Here is a 15,624-nt window from a genome sequence, read left to right as displayed (position 1 = left end):
GAGTTCCACCCCGTCATCAAGTTTAGCAGAAGGGAATGTCACGTGCACGCCCGTGCCATGACTTAACCTTCAGCATGAACTGGCTAATCCCTGATTAGAGCAGCAGTAAACTGTCATCATCAAAAGCATCAGAAGTAGCAGCATCAAAGTCATCATCCTTAGCATTAACATCAGAAGCATCATCCTTAGCAGGATCATCATCAGCAGCATAACCATCAGCAACGGCATTGACCTCATCAGCAGCCATTTAAGGAGATATGGGGCCTATCGGCTGGCAGCACATGGTCCGTCGGCTGGCAGCAAATGCTCCATACAGCAGTTGTCCAAAAGCCAGCAGGTGTGGACAGGGCAGAAGCATAAAACGCAGCATTTATGTGATTTAATTGTCCAGATGAAGTGGCCGGCAGCAGTAAATATTGGCCTACTGTAGCCTTATTCACATATATAAACATCACATCATTCTCAGCATAATTCAGTTCATTAGTTGAAGATTCATTCATCCATAGCAATAGTAGAACTCATGTAGAAGGGCTAAGGGTCAACCCCTAAGGGGCTGACCATAAGCCTCAATCATGTACAAGCATTAGTTACCTTTTTGTACCATATGCATAAAGAAAACCTAACACCTAATCTCTCTCTTCTTCTCTCTCCTCTATGTCTTAATCATAAGTAATTAGCATCAATGTTCTTAAGTATGCTTAGGGCTGTGGATCAGTACAGCAAGGCTTCCGCGCATGCAACACTCCATGACCCTGTTACGCTAGCCTTTAAGGGAGGTTGTTGGCATCCCGTATTGCAATATCACAAATAAAATGTGTAGCAAGGGTTTTGTTGAGTAAACTATTCTTTACTCTCACAGTTGAAGCTGTAAGCCATCTTTATTATTTATGCCATTCAAATCGCCTCCCCACAGAAAACAAATAAATAAACGATCAAAATACTTTACTCCACAAGCAGAATGTACTCGACATATGTAATTTTGTGCACCTGACTATAAAGATGAGATATCTGCCGATGTCGATAAGCTAGTTTCTGGTTGTTTACTTCATCCTGAACTTCACTTAATTCATCGGATTTGAAGTCATAAGCTGTTAGGTCTCTTCCATCATCATATTTTCTCCACACGTCGAGAGTAGGTTCATTGTAGTTCTCGACCTGCTTGTCAACAGAAAAAAAAAAAATCAACCATCTATACAACTATGAGCAATGAGCACCTCTATTTCACCTTGTAAGCATTCCTGTTCTTTTGAAGAAACAGAACTCAGATTTTGTCACAAGTGAGTCACGACCCATGCATATCAACGCAAAGGAATAAACTTTCATTCAAGCAAAGTCAGATTGTAACTAAACTCTGATAAAAGAAGTCGAAATCGTTTAAGCTCAAATAGGGGAAAATGGTTTCTGATGTAGCACAAATAGAGAAGGCACTGCCCAAAGAGGTGAGACCTACATGCTACAGCAATGGAGCATTAAGCTCATCAATGTTGAGAGAGCTGATAAATTACAAAATTACATAAATGTGTGATATAACATCTGAAATTCAAGCATGCTATGACATATTCTAAAACTACCATGGCCATGCTTAGCTTCAGCCTACCTAGGGTGGTATTACACAACTAGTAGATGGCTTTTCTGTTGAGGCAGCCAAATAGATATATTAACCCCTTTATGTTGGACCTGTAAAGTACCTTCAGGATTAGCAGAGACCAAGCCCAGACTCCATCAATGAAGTGCTGCCCACACGATCTCAAGAATGAGGCCCGGCATGCCTGGGCAGGATCAGTTTTGGGCTCCGTTCAGGCACCAGCCAGCCTCCTTTGCGCACCGGACAGGTCTACCTAGACAGGTGGTATGCAGGTCGGGCAGCTGGGCAGCAGCCAGGTCAAGCAAGGACCAACGCTACAAGGGACTGATGGCCCTATAGAAAATCAGCACTCCCCCCCCCCCCCCCCCCCCCCCCCCCCCCCGCCCCCCCACCCAACCCTTCCCCCTTTTTCATCATCAACAATCATTCCTCCTCCTCCACCACTGGAGCAACCCTAGAGCTCTGAAGTGTGAATTTGAAGGCGGGAATGAACATTTGGGAGAACATCAGCGTTTTCATCAACTTGGCATCAACTTGGCCATTATCACATGTCGTAACCTGCCTAGAGCTGTGCGCCTGACCTGCCTAGAGCTGTGCGCCTCACCTGCCTGGAGCTGTGCGTCTCTACATGCTTGGAGCTATTTGCCTGTATCTGCACTGCACTCCCACCTCCCTGTGCCCGCCCGCCACCGTACTGCCGCCATCTCAGAGCCCCTCACCGCTGCTTAGCCAGCCCGCCGGCAGCACTACTATACAGCGCACCGCCGCCACCCAGCTATAAGAAAGGAGAGATATAAAGTATAAAATATAATTTGCAAGCGCCAAAACTAAAAAAGTTTGGGCTTTACACGTGTCATCAACATAAGAGGAAAGATAAACACATGTATTCATGGACATGTTTGGTCATGGCAGGTGTCGATGTGTTGATGTTCACCATATAGTACAGTCGACACCAAGTTGAGAGTGTCGACCATCAGAATTGCCATTGAGTGTTTGTAGATTAGCATTCACTAGGCGATGGACAGCACATGGTGCATAGCCACCAGACCGTATTCGACAGCAAAACATTGGCTGCTGGTGACAACGGCAGTCACCATACGTTAGCTACTATTGCCGAAAAGTGCTTGAATAAAATAAAATCAATGTTTATTTCTCTCTTGTTCAATTTGGTTGCTTAGTCAACATTTCTATTTGAAAAGACAACCATGACTCTTACAAATACATCAACCAACTCCTCTTCAATTTAAACACACAAACACAAGGATAAGAAAGCATTTCTTTCAAATATTAGTCGGGCTCTGATACCAAATGAAACACATCAAAATAAGATTCCACTTGTGCGCTTGCCCAAGACCAACTCTCCCTGTTTACCATCCATTAAGCTCGTCTATTACTCCACATCGTTGCATATCATCATATGATCACAAAACAACAAAGGGAAAATATAAGGGTTTAGCTAGTACTCAAAACCCAACCTTAGGCCTCCAAACCACGTGCACTGGTAAGCCACCCACCGAGCTAGACACCAGCACAACTGTTATGTACCTGGACACTTAGAGAACTAATCCAACCAGGGGGGCCCGGGATTAGGGATTAACAAGCTGATACTTGGCTAAGTTTCCTAGATTGGTAAAACAAGCTTAATGGCCTTTCATAGCGAGTTCACTACTTATGGCATAGCTATCACTAAATAAGTGAGAGCAGCAGGCAGGTGTGCGCAGAAAGAAGCTAGGAAAAAGCATGCGCAGGTCTGCAGCTAAAAGGAGAAACCTGGCACACATGAAAAAAACAACAGACCGGCAGTTTTAGCATAAAAAAGCAGCATTGTTTTTGGAAGGAAAAAGCAAATGTTTTTTAATTTTAATTAAGCGATGGTTTTTTGGAGCTCAAAAAGGGGGAAATCTTAAGTCAATAAAGAAAATGTGAGTTTTTTCATTCAAACTGAAAAGCACTTTCATTTTTTTGGAAAAAACTCAAAAGCAAGGTAAACTCTCTGTCTTTTTAGTATAAAAGGGGGGGGGAGGGGGGGGGGGGATGTTGTGTTTGCTGAGAAGTTCTCCACATTCAAAGAACAATCTCCTTGGTTAAGAGGGCTGAAAGTACACGGCCAGCTTCCAAGAGCAAGATTTGTACTTGTGATTGTGGACGAGCAATTTCGGGCGACACTTCATCTCGACATGCCAGTTTTCCTTAAGCAGCAGCAAATTCTCACGACAGCCATCAAGATGACGATGTGACGGTCGATGACCTGGTCACTAAGTTGACTTCGACGCAAGGATGACCTTGCTTGAGCAACAGATTGCGAACCTGACTAACACCATGGTTGTTATGCAAGCAACTTTGGCCGGTCTGGTGATAGCAGGGGGAGACACGGGCTTAATTATGAAGTGTTCCAATGGTTTCTAGATCGCATGTCATCTGATGCTAATTGTAAGCATAGTAACATGAAACGTTTCGTCCGTTTCGCCGTTTCGTCGTTTCGAAGGTTTCATTTCGTTTTGTTTCGTCTGTTTTGGACGAAACGCAAAGGTTTCGAAAAGACACTTCTTATATACACATACCAAATTTATAACATAGCCAACGGAAAGATGAAGATGCATTTTTTGGGACTAGTGGGTATGAAATTCATAATTTTGGGAGTTTTTTGGGTATAGTCAAAATTTGGGCAAGAAAAGGAGAGAAAGAGAGGAGGAAAGAAACAAGTTGGAAGGGAGGAGGGAGGTGAGAAGAAAAGGGAAGGAGGTGAGAAGAACAAGAGAGAAAGTTGGAAGACAAGAAAAGCAGAGAAAGAGGAGGAGGGAAGAGGAGGGGTGGCCAACGGAAAGATGAAGATGCATTTTTTGGGACTAGTGGGTATGAAATTCATGATTTTGGGAGTTTTTTGGGTATAGTCAAAATTTGGGCAAGAAAAGGAAAGAAAGAGAGGAGGAAAGAAACAAGTTGGAAGGGAGGAGGGAGGTGAGAAGAAAAGGGAAGGAGGTGAGAAGAACAGGAGAGAAAGTTGGAAGACAAGAAAAGCAGAGAAAGAGGAGGAGGGAAGAGGAGGGTTGGACCGTGGAGGAGAAGAGAGAAAGAGGGGAGGTGGACCGTGGAGGAGAAGAGAGAAAGAGGAAGAGGAGGCGTGAAGGAGAAGAAGTGAAGGAGCGAAAAGGAGGAGTGGACGAGGAGAAGAGGCGGAGCAACAACAGGTTGCGGCCGAGAAGAAGTGTCGGATGCGTGAAGTGGCAAATGGGCAGCAAACAAAGATGAAAATGACGACAAAAATTGCATTTGCAAAAAAAAACCTCCTGGCCGTTTTTTTTACCTCACTTTACATTCGGGCGAAACACTGTTTCGATGGGCAAGTTTTGTTTTGTTTCGAAACGTTTCGTGCCGTTTCGCGAGGGCAAAACGGGTTTTAATGTTACTATGATTGTAAGTTTAATTCAGTTAGTCTTGATGTATGGAAGACACAAGCTTTAGAGAACATCAGGGTAGAATCTGCCGATGTTTTCCCAACTGTGTTAGCTCATGGTCTTCCACCTAGTCAGTTGGTTGATCATAAGATTGATTTAGTTCCAAGGTCTCAGCATGTGAGCATTGCGCCTTACTAGATGAGCCAACTGGAACAGGATGAGATTGCCCGAAAGTTGTCAAAATATCTCAAGATGGGAAAGATTCGTAAGAGTAAATCTCCTTGGGGGGAACTAGTACTTTTGAAGCACAAGGACGGAAGTTGGAGAATGTGTCTCAACTATAAAAAGTTGAATAAAGTTATGATCAAGAATAGATATCCCCTTCCGAGAGCAGGATGATTTGATTCATAGGTTGCAAGGAGCTTCCTATTTTTGGAAGATTGACCATCGTACTGGTTATCACCACATATGGATACATGAGGAAGACGTCTTTTAAGACGGGATTCCGCATGGAGTATGGCCATTACGACTTTCTCAAATTACCTTTTGGGCTCACGAATGCTCTTGCTACTTCCATGCAAATGATGAATGATCTCTTTAGAGATTATTTACGGAAATCCGTGGTTATGTTTTTCTAGATGATAACTTGATATAGTCGTACTCTAGAGAAGCACGTCGAACATCTCTAGATCGTCTCGAGGATTTTGAGATAGGAGAAGTTGTATGCCAAGTATACGAAGTGTGAGTTCTTCAAAAGAGGGCTCAAATATCTAGGACATCAGGTTTCTTGAGATGGGATGAGCATCGATCTTGAGCGGATACAAAAGGTTTTGGATTGTTGACCGGTTCCTCAAAATGTGAGGCAACTTCGATCGATTTTGGGATTCACAACCTTTCTTAAGAAGTCGGTGATGGATTATTCACAATTAACCGTACATTTCACAGATCTCCTTAGGGGTAGAGGACATAAGTCCAATAGTCCCATCTTTGGAATGAGAAGCTTGATAAGGCTTTTCGAGCTCTCAAGCTTAAGGTGAAGGAAGCTCCTATATTGGCCTTGTCGGATCCTACCAGACCTTTGTAGTCAAGACAGATGCTAGTGATTTCACTAAAGGCACAGCATTGTTCCAAGATGACCAACCTGTGGCATTTGAAAGCAAGAAGCTGTTAAAAATACACCAAAATCTCATGTGACATGGAGGATATGGGCATCCGGTCATTAGGTTTATCGCCAACTTGGTCTTAACACTCTAGGTGTAAACACCCTCTTAGTTAGAGTGAAAAGATAGGGTTTGATGCCTTAAAAAGGATATTGTACTTAGTGATTCGTATCATATCATTCATAATACAATCACCCTTGTGTTGTGCCCAACTTGCTCTCTCTTGTGTGCTCAAGCTTCCTCTTCTCTCTCTTCTTCTCACTCCACAACCATGGAGAGATTTCATCCCCCATAGCTCCATGGTTGATCCTGTGATTACCAACATGGTATTAGAGCCATGCTTCTCAACGATTCATGCTTAATAATTGTTCATCATCATATTTCCTAATCATGATTAGTGAGTAGTTACCCATTTTATTATTTTTCACCTTATTCTCATTTAGGTCATCTCCCTCTTCTACCCCCTGCCATTGTAGCCTTGAATGCTCTTCACACACAACCATTGCTCAATCCATCAATTGGAGCTTCTTCTCATGGCACACCCGGCCGCACTCCCAAATGACTGGATTTACACACGTAACAGGTGATTAGCAAAACGCAACTATTTTGGGAAAAAACACAATGGCAACGAGCGATTCCCAGCTCACCCACAGGTTTTCAAGGATGGCATTCATGCATGTATGATCAGTTTTTCAAAAAACACAGCCAATGGCAAGGCGAGATTTAATGCATGTTTATAAGTGCTAATCTCATGTTTATGGACTTCAAACACAACTAGATCTATTGCTGTAAGTGCCCCTTGAAGGTTTTTTGAAGAAGATTTGTGAAAGGGCTTCAATTTCACACTCCAAGTTGCTTTTTCTTCTACACTACAAACAATCTATTGCCTCTACTAATCAGTGATTAATCGGCACTAATCCTTGTGTTCTTGGACCATTGAGGATTCAATCATACCATTGGGGACTTGCTATTGCTTGCTAAAGGTTCATATTGAAAAAGGCCCTTGATTTGCCCCTCCAACGGTGCTCTCCAAATCAAGGCATTTTTTGCTCAAATATTCACTAATACCTTGATTAGTGCTAATCATCTGAGAATTTTAGGGCCATTAATGGTTCATATCTCACATTCAAGTGTTGCTAAACCTCTGTAAAGCATCAAATCAGATTTTCCCCTTGATTTGAATGATCAAAAACTAGGTATAAATCTGTATTAGCATTGTTTGGGACAACGGGATTTTTGAGATTATATGCTTCATGTACCTCATCTATCATGCTCACAAATCAATTGTATAAGGGCAAGACATTGGCCAATGATAAGGATAAGACCCCCTTAACAGATTCAAGGTATAATCATCTGAAAGGGATATGCATCATCATCATGTCAGGCTTCATGAACACATTGAGAATATGATCCATCTTTGCCTACATGGATTTCATTACACAATGAAATCAAGGATGAAGAAGACCAAGGGCTACATCAACATCAAGATCTACATCGACATAAAGAAGATCAAGAGCAACATTGACATTACGAGCTACATCAAGAAGATCTTTCTTTTTTTTTTCTCGGGAAAAAGATCCTTCTACTAGTTAATGAAAAAAACAGCCACAAAGGGCTAGATACAAAACCACCTCATTTAAGGGCAGGAATCAAATAATCAAGAGGGAGAGAGACGCTTCTCCCCCGTCTGGCCGCTCTCTGAGAAGAAGGCTATCTCATACAGGGGAAGAGGGACAACCACACAAGTGGTCTGTAATGCCAAGTGGGGTCCCCACCTCTATCTGTGAGAAATGGGCCAAGCCTCCAAAGACTCAAGAAAGCTTCCCACCACTTCCGCATGCAGTCAGAACCTCTTTGAAGCTTCCCCACTGACCGCAAAGGGTGTGAATGATATCGAACCATATGCTCGTGATGGACTAAGCCAACGGAGTGTGGGTACCCTCGATGGCCTTGCTGCATCTATAGCTCGCCAAATGTGCCACGCAGCTATGCTACTACAAATCTCCCATCTCTAGCATGAGCCCGGCCACCAGTCGCCTGTAGGTGGGGCTATGACTAGTATTGCTGCAATACGATGGTGTGACACCTCAAGGGCTAGCCCTCCCCCATCCTCCTCAGAAGCCCTAACCACTCTAGCCGCTGTGGCCCAAGCAACAGTGCCCCATGTAATGATCCGGGTCGATGCCCTGTCCATGTGAAGATGTGGAGAATCTGCTACCAAATCTGTTGCACCTTCGGGAAATCCCAAAGATAGTGTCACTGAGACTCATGAGGGTGGCCACACTGTGAGCAAACTGATGGCCGACCTCCAATTGCAAGCCAAGTACCGACCGCCAAACTCCTGTGTGCCGTCAACCAAAGAAAGAGAGTGATCTTTCTAGGCCGAAAGCTGTCCCAAAGCCTCTTCCAGAAATCTGAAAGGAAGCGCTGTGAGAGGCCCTATGGCTGCCAATGTGGTACTGCTGCAGGTGTGCCATCTATCTCTAGCATCTGGATCCTGCGGCCTAGCCGCGCTATGTATGGCAAAGAAGGGAGCATCCAGAGTCTCCTCCCAATCCACGGGGTCATGCCACGTCCACTCTCCCGGGTCCCACTGTAGGCGCGTGAGAGGTCGGCACTCCCATATCCATAGCCGCCAAAATCTCTCCTTGGCCAGTGCTGGGTCTATGTGCCACTCATGCCTGAAAACCGATCACCCTCACCCGTTGCAAGGTGTAGCCACTAAAATCCTCTAAGGGAAGCTCAGATCTCTCTAGTCTGCCCTGGGATCCAATAGAAAAAGTGAGAAGACCACTACCCTCATGTGCTCTCTGCACCGCCACGAGAATATCGTGTCTGGTAAACACGCCTAGCCATACTAGGGGGGTCAGGTCTAGGATGGAAGTTAGCCACTCCTGAGGGATAGCTGAGTCGATGTCAATGCTGAGCCTATCTCTACCCCGGACCCCTATCGACCTCTCTCCTACACCTCCCGGGGTAACTACCTATGTGCGATCCAATCTCCAAGAGACCTGGCTGGTCCCATGCTCAAGGCACCCCATGATACATGTGGTCGGGCCCCCAACATGTGGCCACTGGGTAGATGGATCAGGGGGTTCCAGACCAAAGGCTACCGAAGCCGCTCCTCTAAGACAACTGGAGCTAACTGTCTGAGGGCCAGCCTAAGATGATCCCAAGCTCGAAGTAAGCTGGCTGCAAATCTATCCTCAAAAGCTAGACTAAAACCGCGGGCTCGCATCTCTGTGAAGATCCATCTGGTACTCTGCGACCAAGGGCCCCCAAGACTCGGAGTGCGGGCTGAAATCAGGGCCAATAGGAAATCCTTCCAAGGCTCACCACCAAGGAGTCCTCAAACAATCAACTTGCCCAACAAGGCACGGCTCTGAATAGCAGGGTCAATGAGGCCTAGTCCCCCCCTCTACGACGTGGCTGGATGATCACTCTCCATGCCACCTTGGCCCTAGCTGGCCTCCCGTCACTGCCGGCCCATAAGAAGTTCCGGATCAATAATTGTACCTGGCCAATAAATGCCCAAGAAAAGACCCAGCACAAAGTGATGTACCACATGGTGGCAAGAAGTACCTAGCTCGCCACCACCACTCTACCTACTAGGGAGAGCCTCGCCAAACTCCAGTATAAAATCTTCTTCCAAATACTCAAAAGAAGCGGGGCGAGCTCCTGTTCGGGAGAGATATCAATGAAAACCTGGCAACCAAGATAACGAACTGGGGTGCCCCTCCGAATCCACTGGAAAGCCTCAACTGGCTGCCAAGTCAAGACGACACAAAAACCACACGACTTGTGCCAGTTGATCTGTGCTCTTGATGCGCGGCAGAAATTCTTTATCGCCTCCGCGAATCTCTGGAGATTCCCCACATCTCCTGAAAGGAAAGCTGTTGTGTCGTCTACAGACTCTGAGTCAAGCAACTCCTCCTGCATGCGGAGAGGAAGACGCAATCCCTAAAGCCCGGTCTCTTGGGCTGAGAGAAGGCTGCTCATGGCCTCGACCACGAATAAGAAAAGGTAGGGTGCCAAAGGACAGCCCTATCAAACCGAGTGGGAAAGGGGAAATCTGTCACCACGCGCACCTTGACTGAGAACATGGCTGTGTGAGGCTGAGTAGAGTCTTGAGACTCCACAAATCCACTCCATGGGAAATCCCATCCGATTCATTGTGCCCTCCAAAAAGCTCCAATCCACCCTATCACAAGCTTTCTCAAAGTCTAGGAGAAGCACAATGAGGTCTTGCTACCGCATCCTGGCCGAGGCTATCGCCTCCCAGAAGGTAAAGATGTTGTCCAGGATGCTCCGATCCTAAACAAAGCCTGTTTGAGTGTCGTGGATCAAGTCTAGGAGGAAAGGCTGAAGTCTCCTGCTGATGGCCTTGGCCAAGATCTTATAGGCTGTCCCTAGAAGAGTGATGGGTCTCCACTGCCGGATCTCCAATCTGTCACCACCCTCCTTGGGAATCGAGTGAATCAAGCCCTCTGAGAGCCTCTCTCGCATAGCACTTGTAACCATAATCTCATTGGAGGCAGCTCGAAGGCCGCCTTCCATGATGTCCCAATGACGAAGAAAGAGACTGGAAGCCCGTCCGCCCCCGGGCATTTGCCACTGGGAAGTGCCGTGAGTGCCTCCGCCAACTCCTCAGCAGTGAATGAGAAGGACCTGAGAGAAGGGGGAACCACCTCCCTCGTGTGCCGCCAGACCCTCTCGCGTGCATCCACTGCCTGTGGAGATAATGGAGCACCTATGACAAGAAACCGAAAGAAGTCTGTGGCAATGGCTCGCACATGGGGGGGATCTGAAACAATAGCTCAATCCTAGCCACACAACCTGTGAATGCCGTCACTCCTCCTGTGGGGGGCAGCTATATCAAAGAAATCCCCTGTGACTCTGTCACCAGCCTGAGTCCAAAATGAGACCCTGGAATAATATCTGTGCTCCACCCTCCTCTCCTCGATGGATCTAATCTCCGTACAGGCAGTAGCAAGCTGACTCTTGATCCACTGGCTATTAGGGGACCTCTCCTGAAGCCGTTGTAGAGAGACTAAACTCCTCCTCAGACTCCTGTCCTACTCCCAAAAGCCCTCCAATGCCTTCTGCAAGAAACTGTTGATCTCCCCTAGCCCCGCATCCAATGTGCACACAACAAAACCTAAGGTAAAGTCCAATCCCGTCCATATCTTCTCTATCCTACTACATATCTCGGGGTCCTGAATGAGGCTGTCCAGAATCCTAGATCTTGCATGCCTGTCATGCCTCCAGGGGTCCTCTAAGGACAAAATAACCGGAGAGTGATCAAAAAAGGAAGTGCCTGCCAGGATACCGATCATGCCCCCTCGGCTACAAGCCCCCTCATCAACATAAAACCTGTCTAGTCTAGAGAGTTTGGGGCCGGTGCTCCTCCTATCTGATCTCAAGAAGCTAAGGCTGCCGGGGCTACGCCCAAACTCTGGAAGATGCCAAGGGTCATGTCCCCTGAGTGCAAGAATCATCTCCTCCCAAGCCGAATACTCTGCTCCTGAGACTATGGGCGTGCCACCTCGAAGTCTATCCTCTGCTAGCTCTATCATGTTGAAGTCACCGCCCAAGCACCAAAAGTTAGCCTAGGGGAGGGCCTACCGGACTGTGCTCCAAAAGAGAGCTCTGCCTGCAGCGACGTTCGGAGCATAAACATTGAGGAAGCCAACGCTATCCTCTCCAATCAAAACAGTAATCCACTGTGCGCGCCTCGGGAGTATGACTCCAAAGCCAGTCACACTGCCAACAAAAGCTGCACTAACAGAAATACACACCTCCCTACATCCTTGAGGGGCCAAAGGATGGGGACCAGAAAGTGTGACTCCTGCCTGGAAGAATCTTCCTGCATTAGCGGGTGCGCCCCTCTGAAAGGTGATGTTCCTGGAGGAATAAAATGTCTATGGGTCCCCCAATTATGGCTCTCTGAGGCTCGCCTCAGAGGACACCTCGTCTCTAAAAGCACTAAGGCCCCCCTAAACCCTGAATGTTCCATGAAACAATCCGCATATCAAACTCTGTGTGATGCGGCACTAGCAGAACTACCCTCCACTCGAAGAGTATTGGGCGAGGGTTTAGATGAGTAGTCACAATCCGTACAGGGACGAAGGCGCGCCAGGTGGGCACTGATCTTGTCCTCTATGCGACACCACTCTGTCCAACCGCGAGCGTATGCATACTCCTGACTCCATCGATCACAATGGAGGTATCTGTACGAAGGGGGAAGAGGTACCACAGCAGAAGTATGCATGAATACAAAAAGAAACACCTCTAGGCTAGAGGCCACCCTGGCCATGATCGGCTAAACCTCCAAGCTCCATCCTAGCCAAAGCCCAAAAAAGGGTGAGAATTTCGGTGATGCGAAGATCATGGAGATGGTGGGAGAGATCAACTGATGGTGGCTTCCACCAACTCAGGATCCCACTCCCTCCCTGGAGCTGCACTGAGGGGGAAAGAGAAGATCATCGCGCCATTATTTGGCGTCGAGGGTCTCGAGTGGTGAAAAACCACACATACCCGTATAGGGGCTACTGTCTCCTCAAACATATCGGTCCCTTCCGGAGCAGACATCGGAAGAAACTATAATCCACAGGCTACCCCAAGATCCTAGGGGCTCCACCTAGCGACTCTGACGGGAGGGCCCTCACCGGGGAGGTGGCAATGGTCATCTCAACCAGCTTTGAAAAGCGGTGAATCAAGCGGCGGACGGAACTCGCCAGCTGCCTCTGCTCCAGGTCAAGGGCTGTTGGGGGGCGACGGGAGTGCTCTGGAGAGGCGGATGCGAGGGGGGGGGGGAGGGGGGGGGTGGGGGAGGGGGAGGGCTCAGATGATGAAGACGGGGCAAAGTGAACTGCTATGGATAAAGTCTGTGTCGAGGATGGAGGAGGAGCGGGGGGGGCGGCGAGGAAGGGCGAAGGGGCGGAGAGGCCGGACAGGGGTGCTGCTCTGAGAGATCCATCGACGGCAGCTAGGTCATCTGTAGTTGGGGCCTGATGCTCCGCTGCTTGAGGGCTTGCCTCTCTCCCTACCCCCTGGTGAGGATCTGAACGAGAAACGAGCGGAGGAACCACCGGAGGCGGTCTCCTGGACTGCCACCGAGGGCAAGCTTTGGCTAAGTGACCCATCTGCCTACAAATGAAGCATTGACCTCGAAGGCCTGAATACTCCACGCGCTTCTGTATGGGATCGCCCGGAGGCTAGGAATAGATATACAATGTGGCATAGAATCCGGTGAGGCTCCACAAATGCGGAGGGATGGAATCCCAACTGCCCGTGCAAGGGCCGAGGCAGCGAGGCCGGGGGGGGGGAGGGGGGAGGGGGGGGGGACTCCATCACTCTCCCGGTGGCACCACCAATCACCGAGAGAAGAGAAAGGTACTCCTTCCTGAGGCTTGGGAAACAAACTATCACTAGGAAGCCTGACACGCCAGCCAGGGGATCAGACGCAAGATCGAAGCCATGATGCCACCACTAGGCAAAGAAGGTCGGCGTCGCACGCAGTGCAAGGGGGCTCAGCTACATGACTCGGTTTGACGGCATTGGCAAGTCGAACTCCACCTAGTAAAGGGTGTATATCGGTGACCTTTGCACGCTCGCCAATGAGGCTCGCCTGTAAAAGATCCCTGAGCTATCCTCGCGTAGGGCGGCTATCAACAATTTTGCAAACCAAGGTGGAGGCCTCAAGTGAGGCAACAATCGTGGTGAGAACCTAAAGATCCGCTTTCGGAAAAGGAAATGCAAGCAACAGCAGCCTCGGTCAAGGATGACAAAGCGGCTGCCATGGAGTCCTCCTGAGAGTGAAGACTAGAATAGGCCGAAACTTGCCGAAAGAGCGAAAAAACCCCAACGAGACTGGAAGCTCTACATGCACAGGAGGAGACATCAAGAAGATCTTCATCAGCATATTGGTCATCGAGGGGGGATTCTCCCTTTATTTCTAAATTCTATTTTATGTTGAGTCATGGGTTCTTTGCCCGGGTCATCCCCCAAAATCTGAATCTTTTGGACTTTTTGGGTTTGTTATATAGCCTTGATGTTATAAAAGGCATAGGTGGCTTCCTAAACTAGCCAAGGCCTGCCCACCTGTGATCACCCCTCTATCCTAAGTGAATTGTAATCATAACTAGATGTCTAGCATCTGTCATCATTGACTAGCATTGTAAACCACCATGAGTAAGACCTACAAACACTTGGATGGTCATCATAAATAGCATTGTAAACAGTAATTAGAGCTAGCGTTGACATCATAGTAGCCATGGATATTTTGTTAAGGGAGGGTTTTAGAAGTACACCAAAATATCATGTGACATGGGGGAAATGGGCATCCGTTCATTAGGTTTATATCCAGCTTGGTGTGAACACTTTAGGTGTGAACAAACTCTTAGTTAAGAGTAAAAAGATAAGGTTTGATGCCTATAAAAGGGTATTGTACTTGGTGGTTCATATCATATCATTCATAATACAATCACCTTGTGTTGTGCCCGACTTGCTCTCTCTTGTGTGCTTAAGCTTTCTCTTCTCACTCCACAACCATGGAGAGACTTCATCCTCCAAAGCTCCATGGTTGATCCTGTGATTGCCAACAGAAGCTTGACAATACCCAGGTTAGATGGCACTTAGGAGAAAGAGATGCATGCGGTTATACAAGCTCTGAAAGCTTGGCGACATTATCTTGGAACCAAGTTTGTTGTGCCGACCGACCCTGAGTCGATTAAGTACATACGTGATAGAGCTGAGTTGAGGGGGAGGAAGGCACGGTGGGCTGAATTGATGCAAGATTTTGATACGGAGATAAAGTATCGGAAGGGCAGCTTGAATAGAGTGGCAGATGCCTTGAGTAGAATTGGGGAGGTGAACTCTTTGAGCTTCACCAAGATTAGGGCTGACCTTTGACCTTTACGACTCTCTGAGAGGGCTATGTGAGACCGACACTCATCTTGGTCAATATTGGGGCAGCAGGTCCAGTCAGGAAGCTCGTTTAGACCGAGACTCAAGAGTCATGCCATCCGTGAGTGTGCCAGATGATCAATTCCTTATTTGAAATGGATTTCTCTTCCACAATGAGAAGGTTTGTGTACCAGATAACATTGAGATTAGGAAAAGGATCCTATATGAATGTCATGACGCTCCTACAGCAGGTCACCAGGGGTACAGCGAATCTATGATTTAGTAAAACAGATGTTTTACTAGCCTAAGATGAAGGCGTATATTCAGGACTATGTGGTAAAGTGTTGTCAAACAGGTGGTACTTATATTCATTTAACCCTTGTTTATTATTGTCAAGGTTTTATAACCTTAGCAGTTCACACTTATTAAAGTTGGGCATCGGCCACTCGCCTAGTGCTCGGGGCCCAAGGATAAAAGTGTTGCCAACTGAACCTTTGGGCACCCACACATGGCCTCATAATTGTGTGGACACTTAAAGGAGGTGCCCACCATTAATTATGGTGGGCTGTGCCACATG

The 15,624-nt window shown here is 47.3% G+C and overlaps 1 protein-coding gene across 1 annotated transcript in view; it reads right to left on the bottom strand.

The window, feature by feature from the left end:
• The window catches only part of EYA (eyes absent-like protein), a 74,071-nt gene that overhangs the window by 44,113 nt on the left and 14,334 nt on the right, over positions 1 to 15,624 (bottom strand). Inside the window, exon 2 of the mRNA XM_086777365.1 lies at positions 988 to 1,155. Within this exon, the coding sequence (XP_086633491.1) occupies positions 988 to 1,155 (168 nt within the window). The remainder of the gene's footprint in view (positions 1 to 987; positions 1,156 to 15,624) is intronic.

The sequence above is a fragment of the Cibotium barometz genome, chromosome 38 (assembly GCF_041138505.1).
Source record: "Cibotium barometz isolate CiBa-2024 chromosome 38, ASM4113850v1, whole genome shotgun sequence".
In the NCBI taxonomy this organism is placed as follows: domain Eukaryota; kingdom Viridiplantae; phylum Streptophyta; class Polypodiopsida; order Cyatheales; family Cibotiaceae; genus Cibotium; species Cibotium barometz.
Note: the sequence above shows the minus strand (reverse complement) of the source record. Positions and strands in the feature narration are given on the sequence as shown.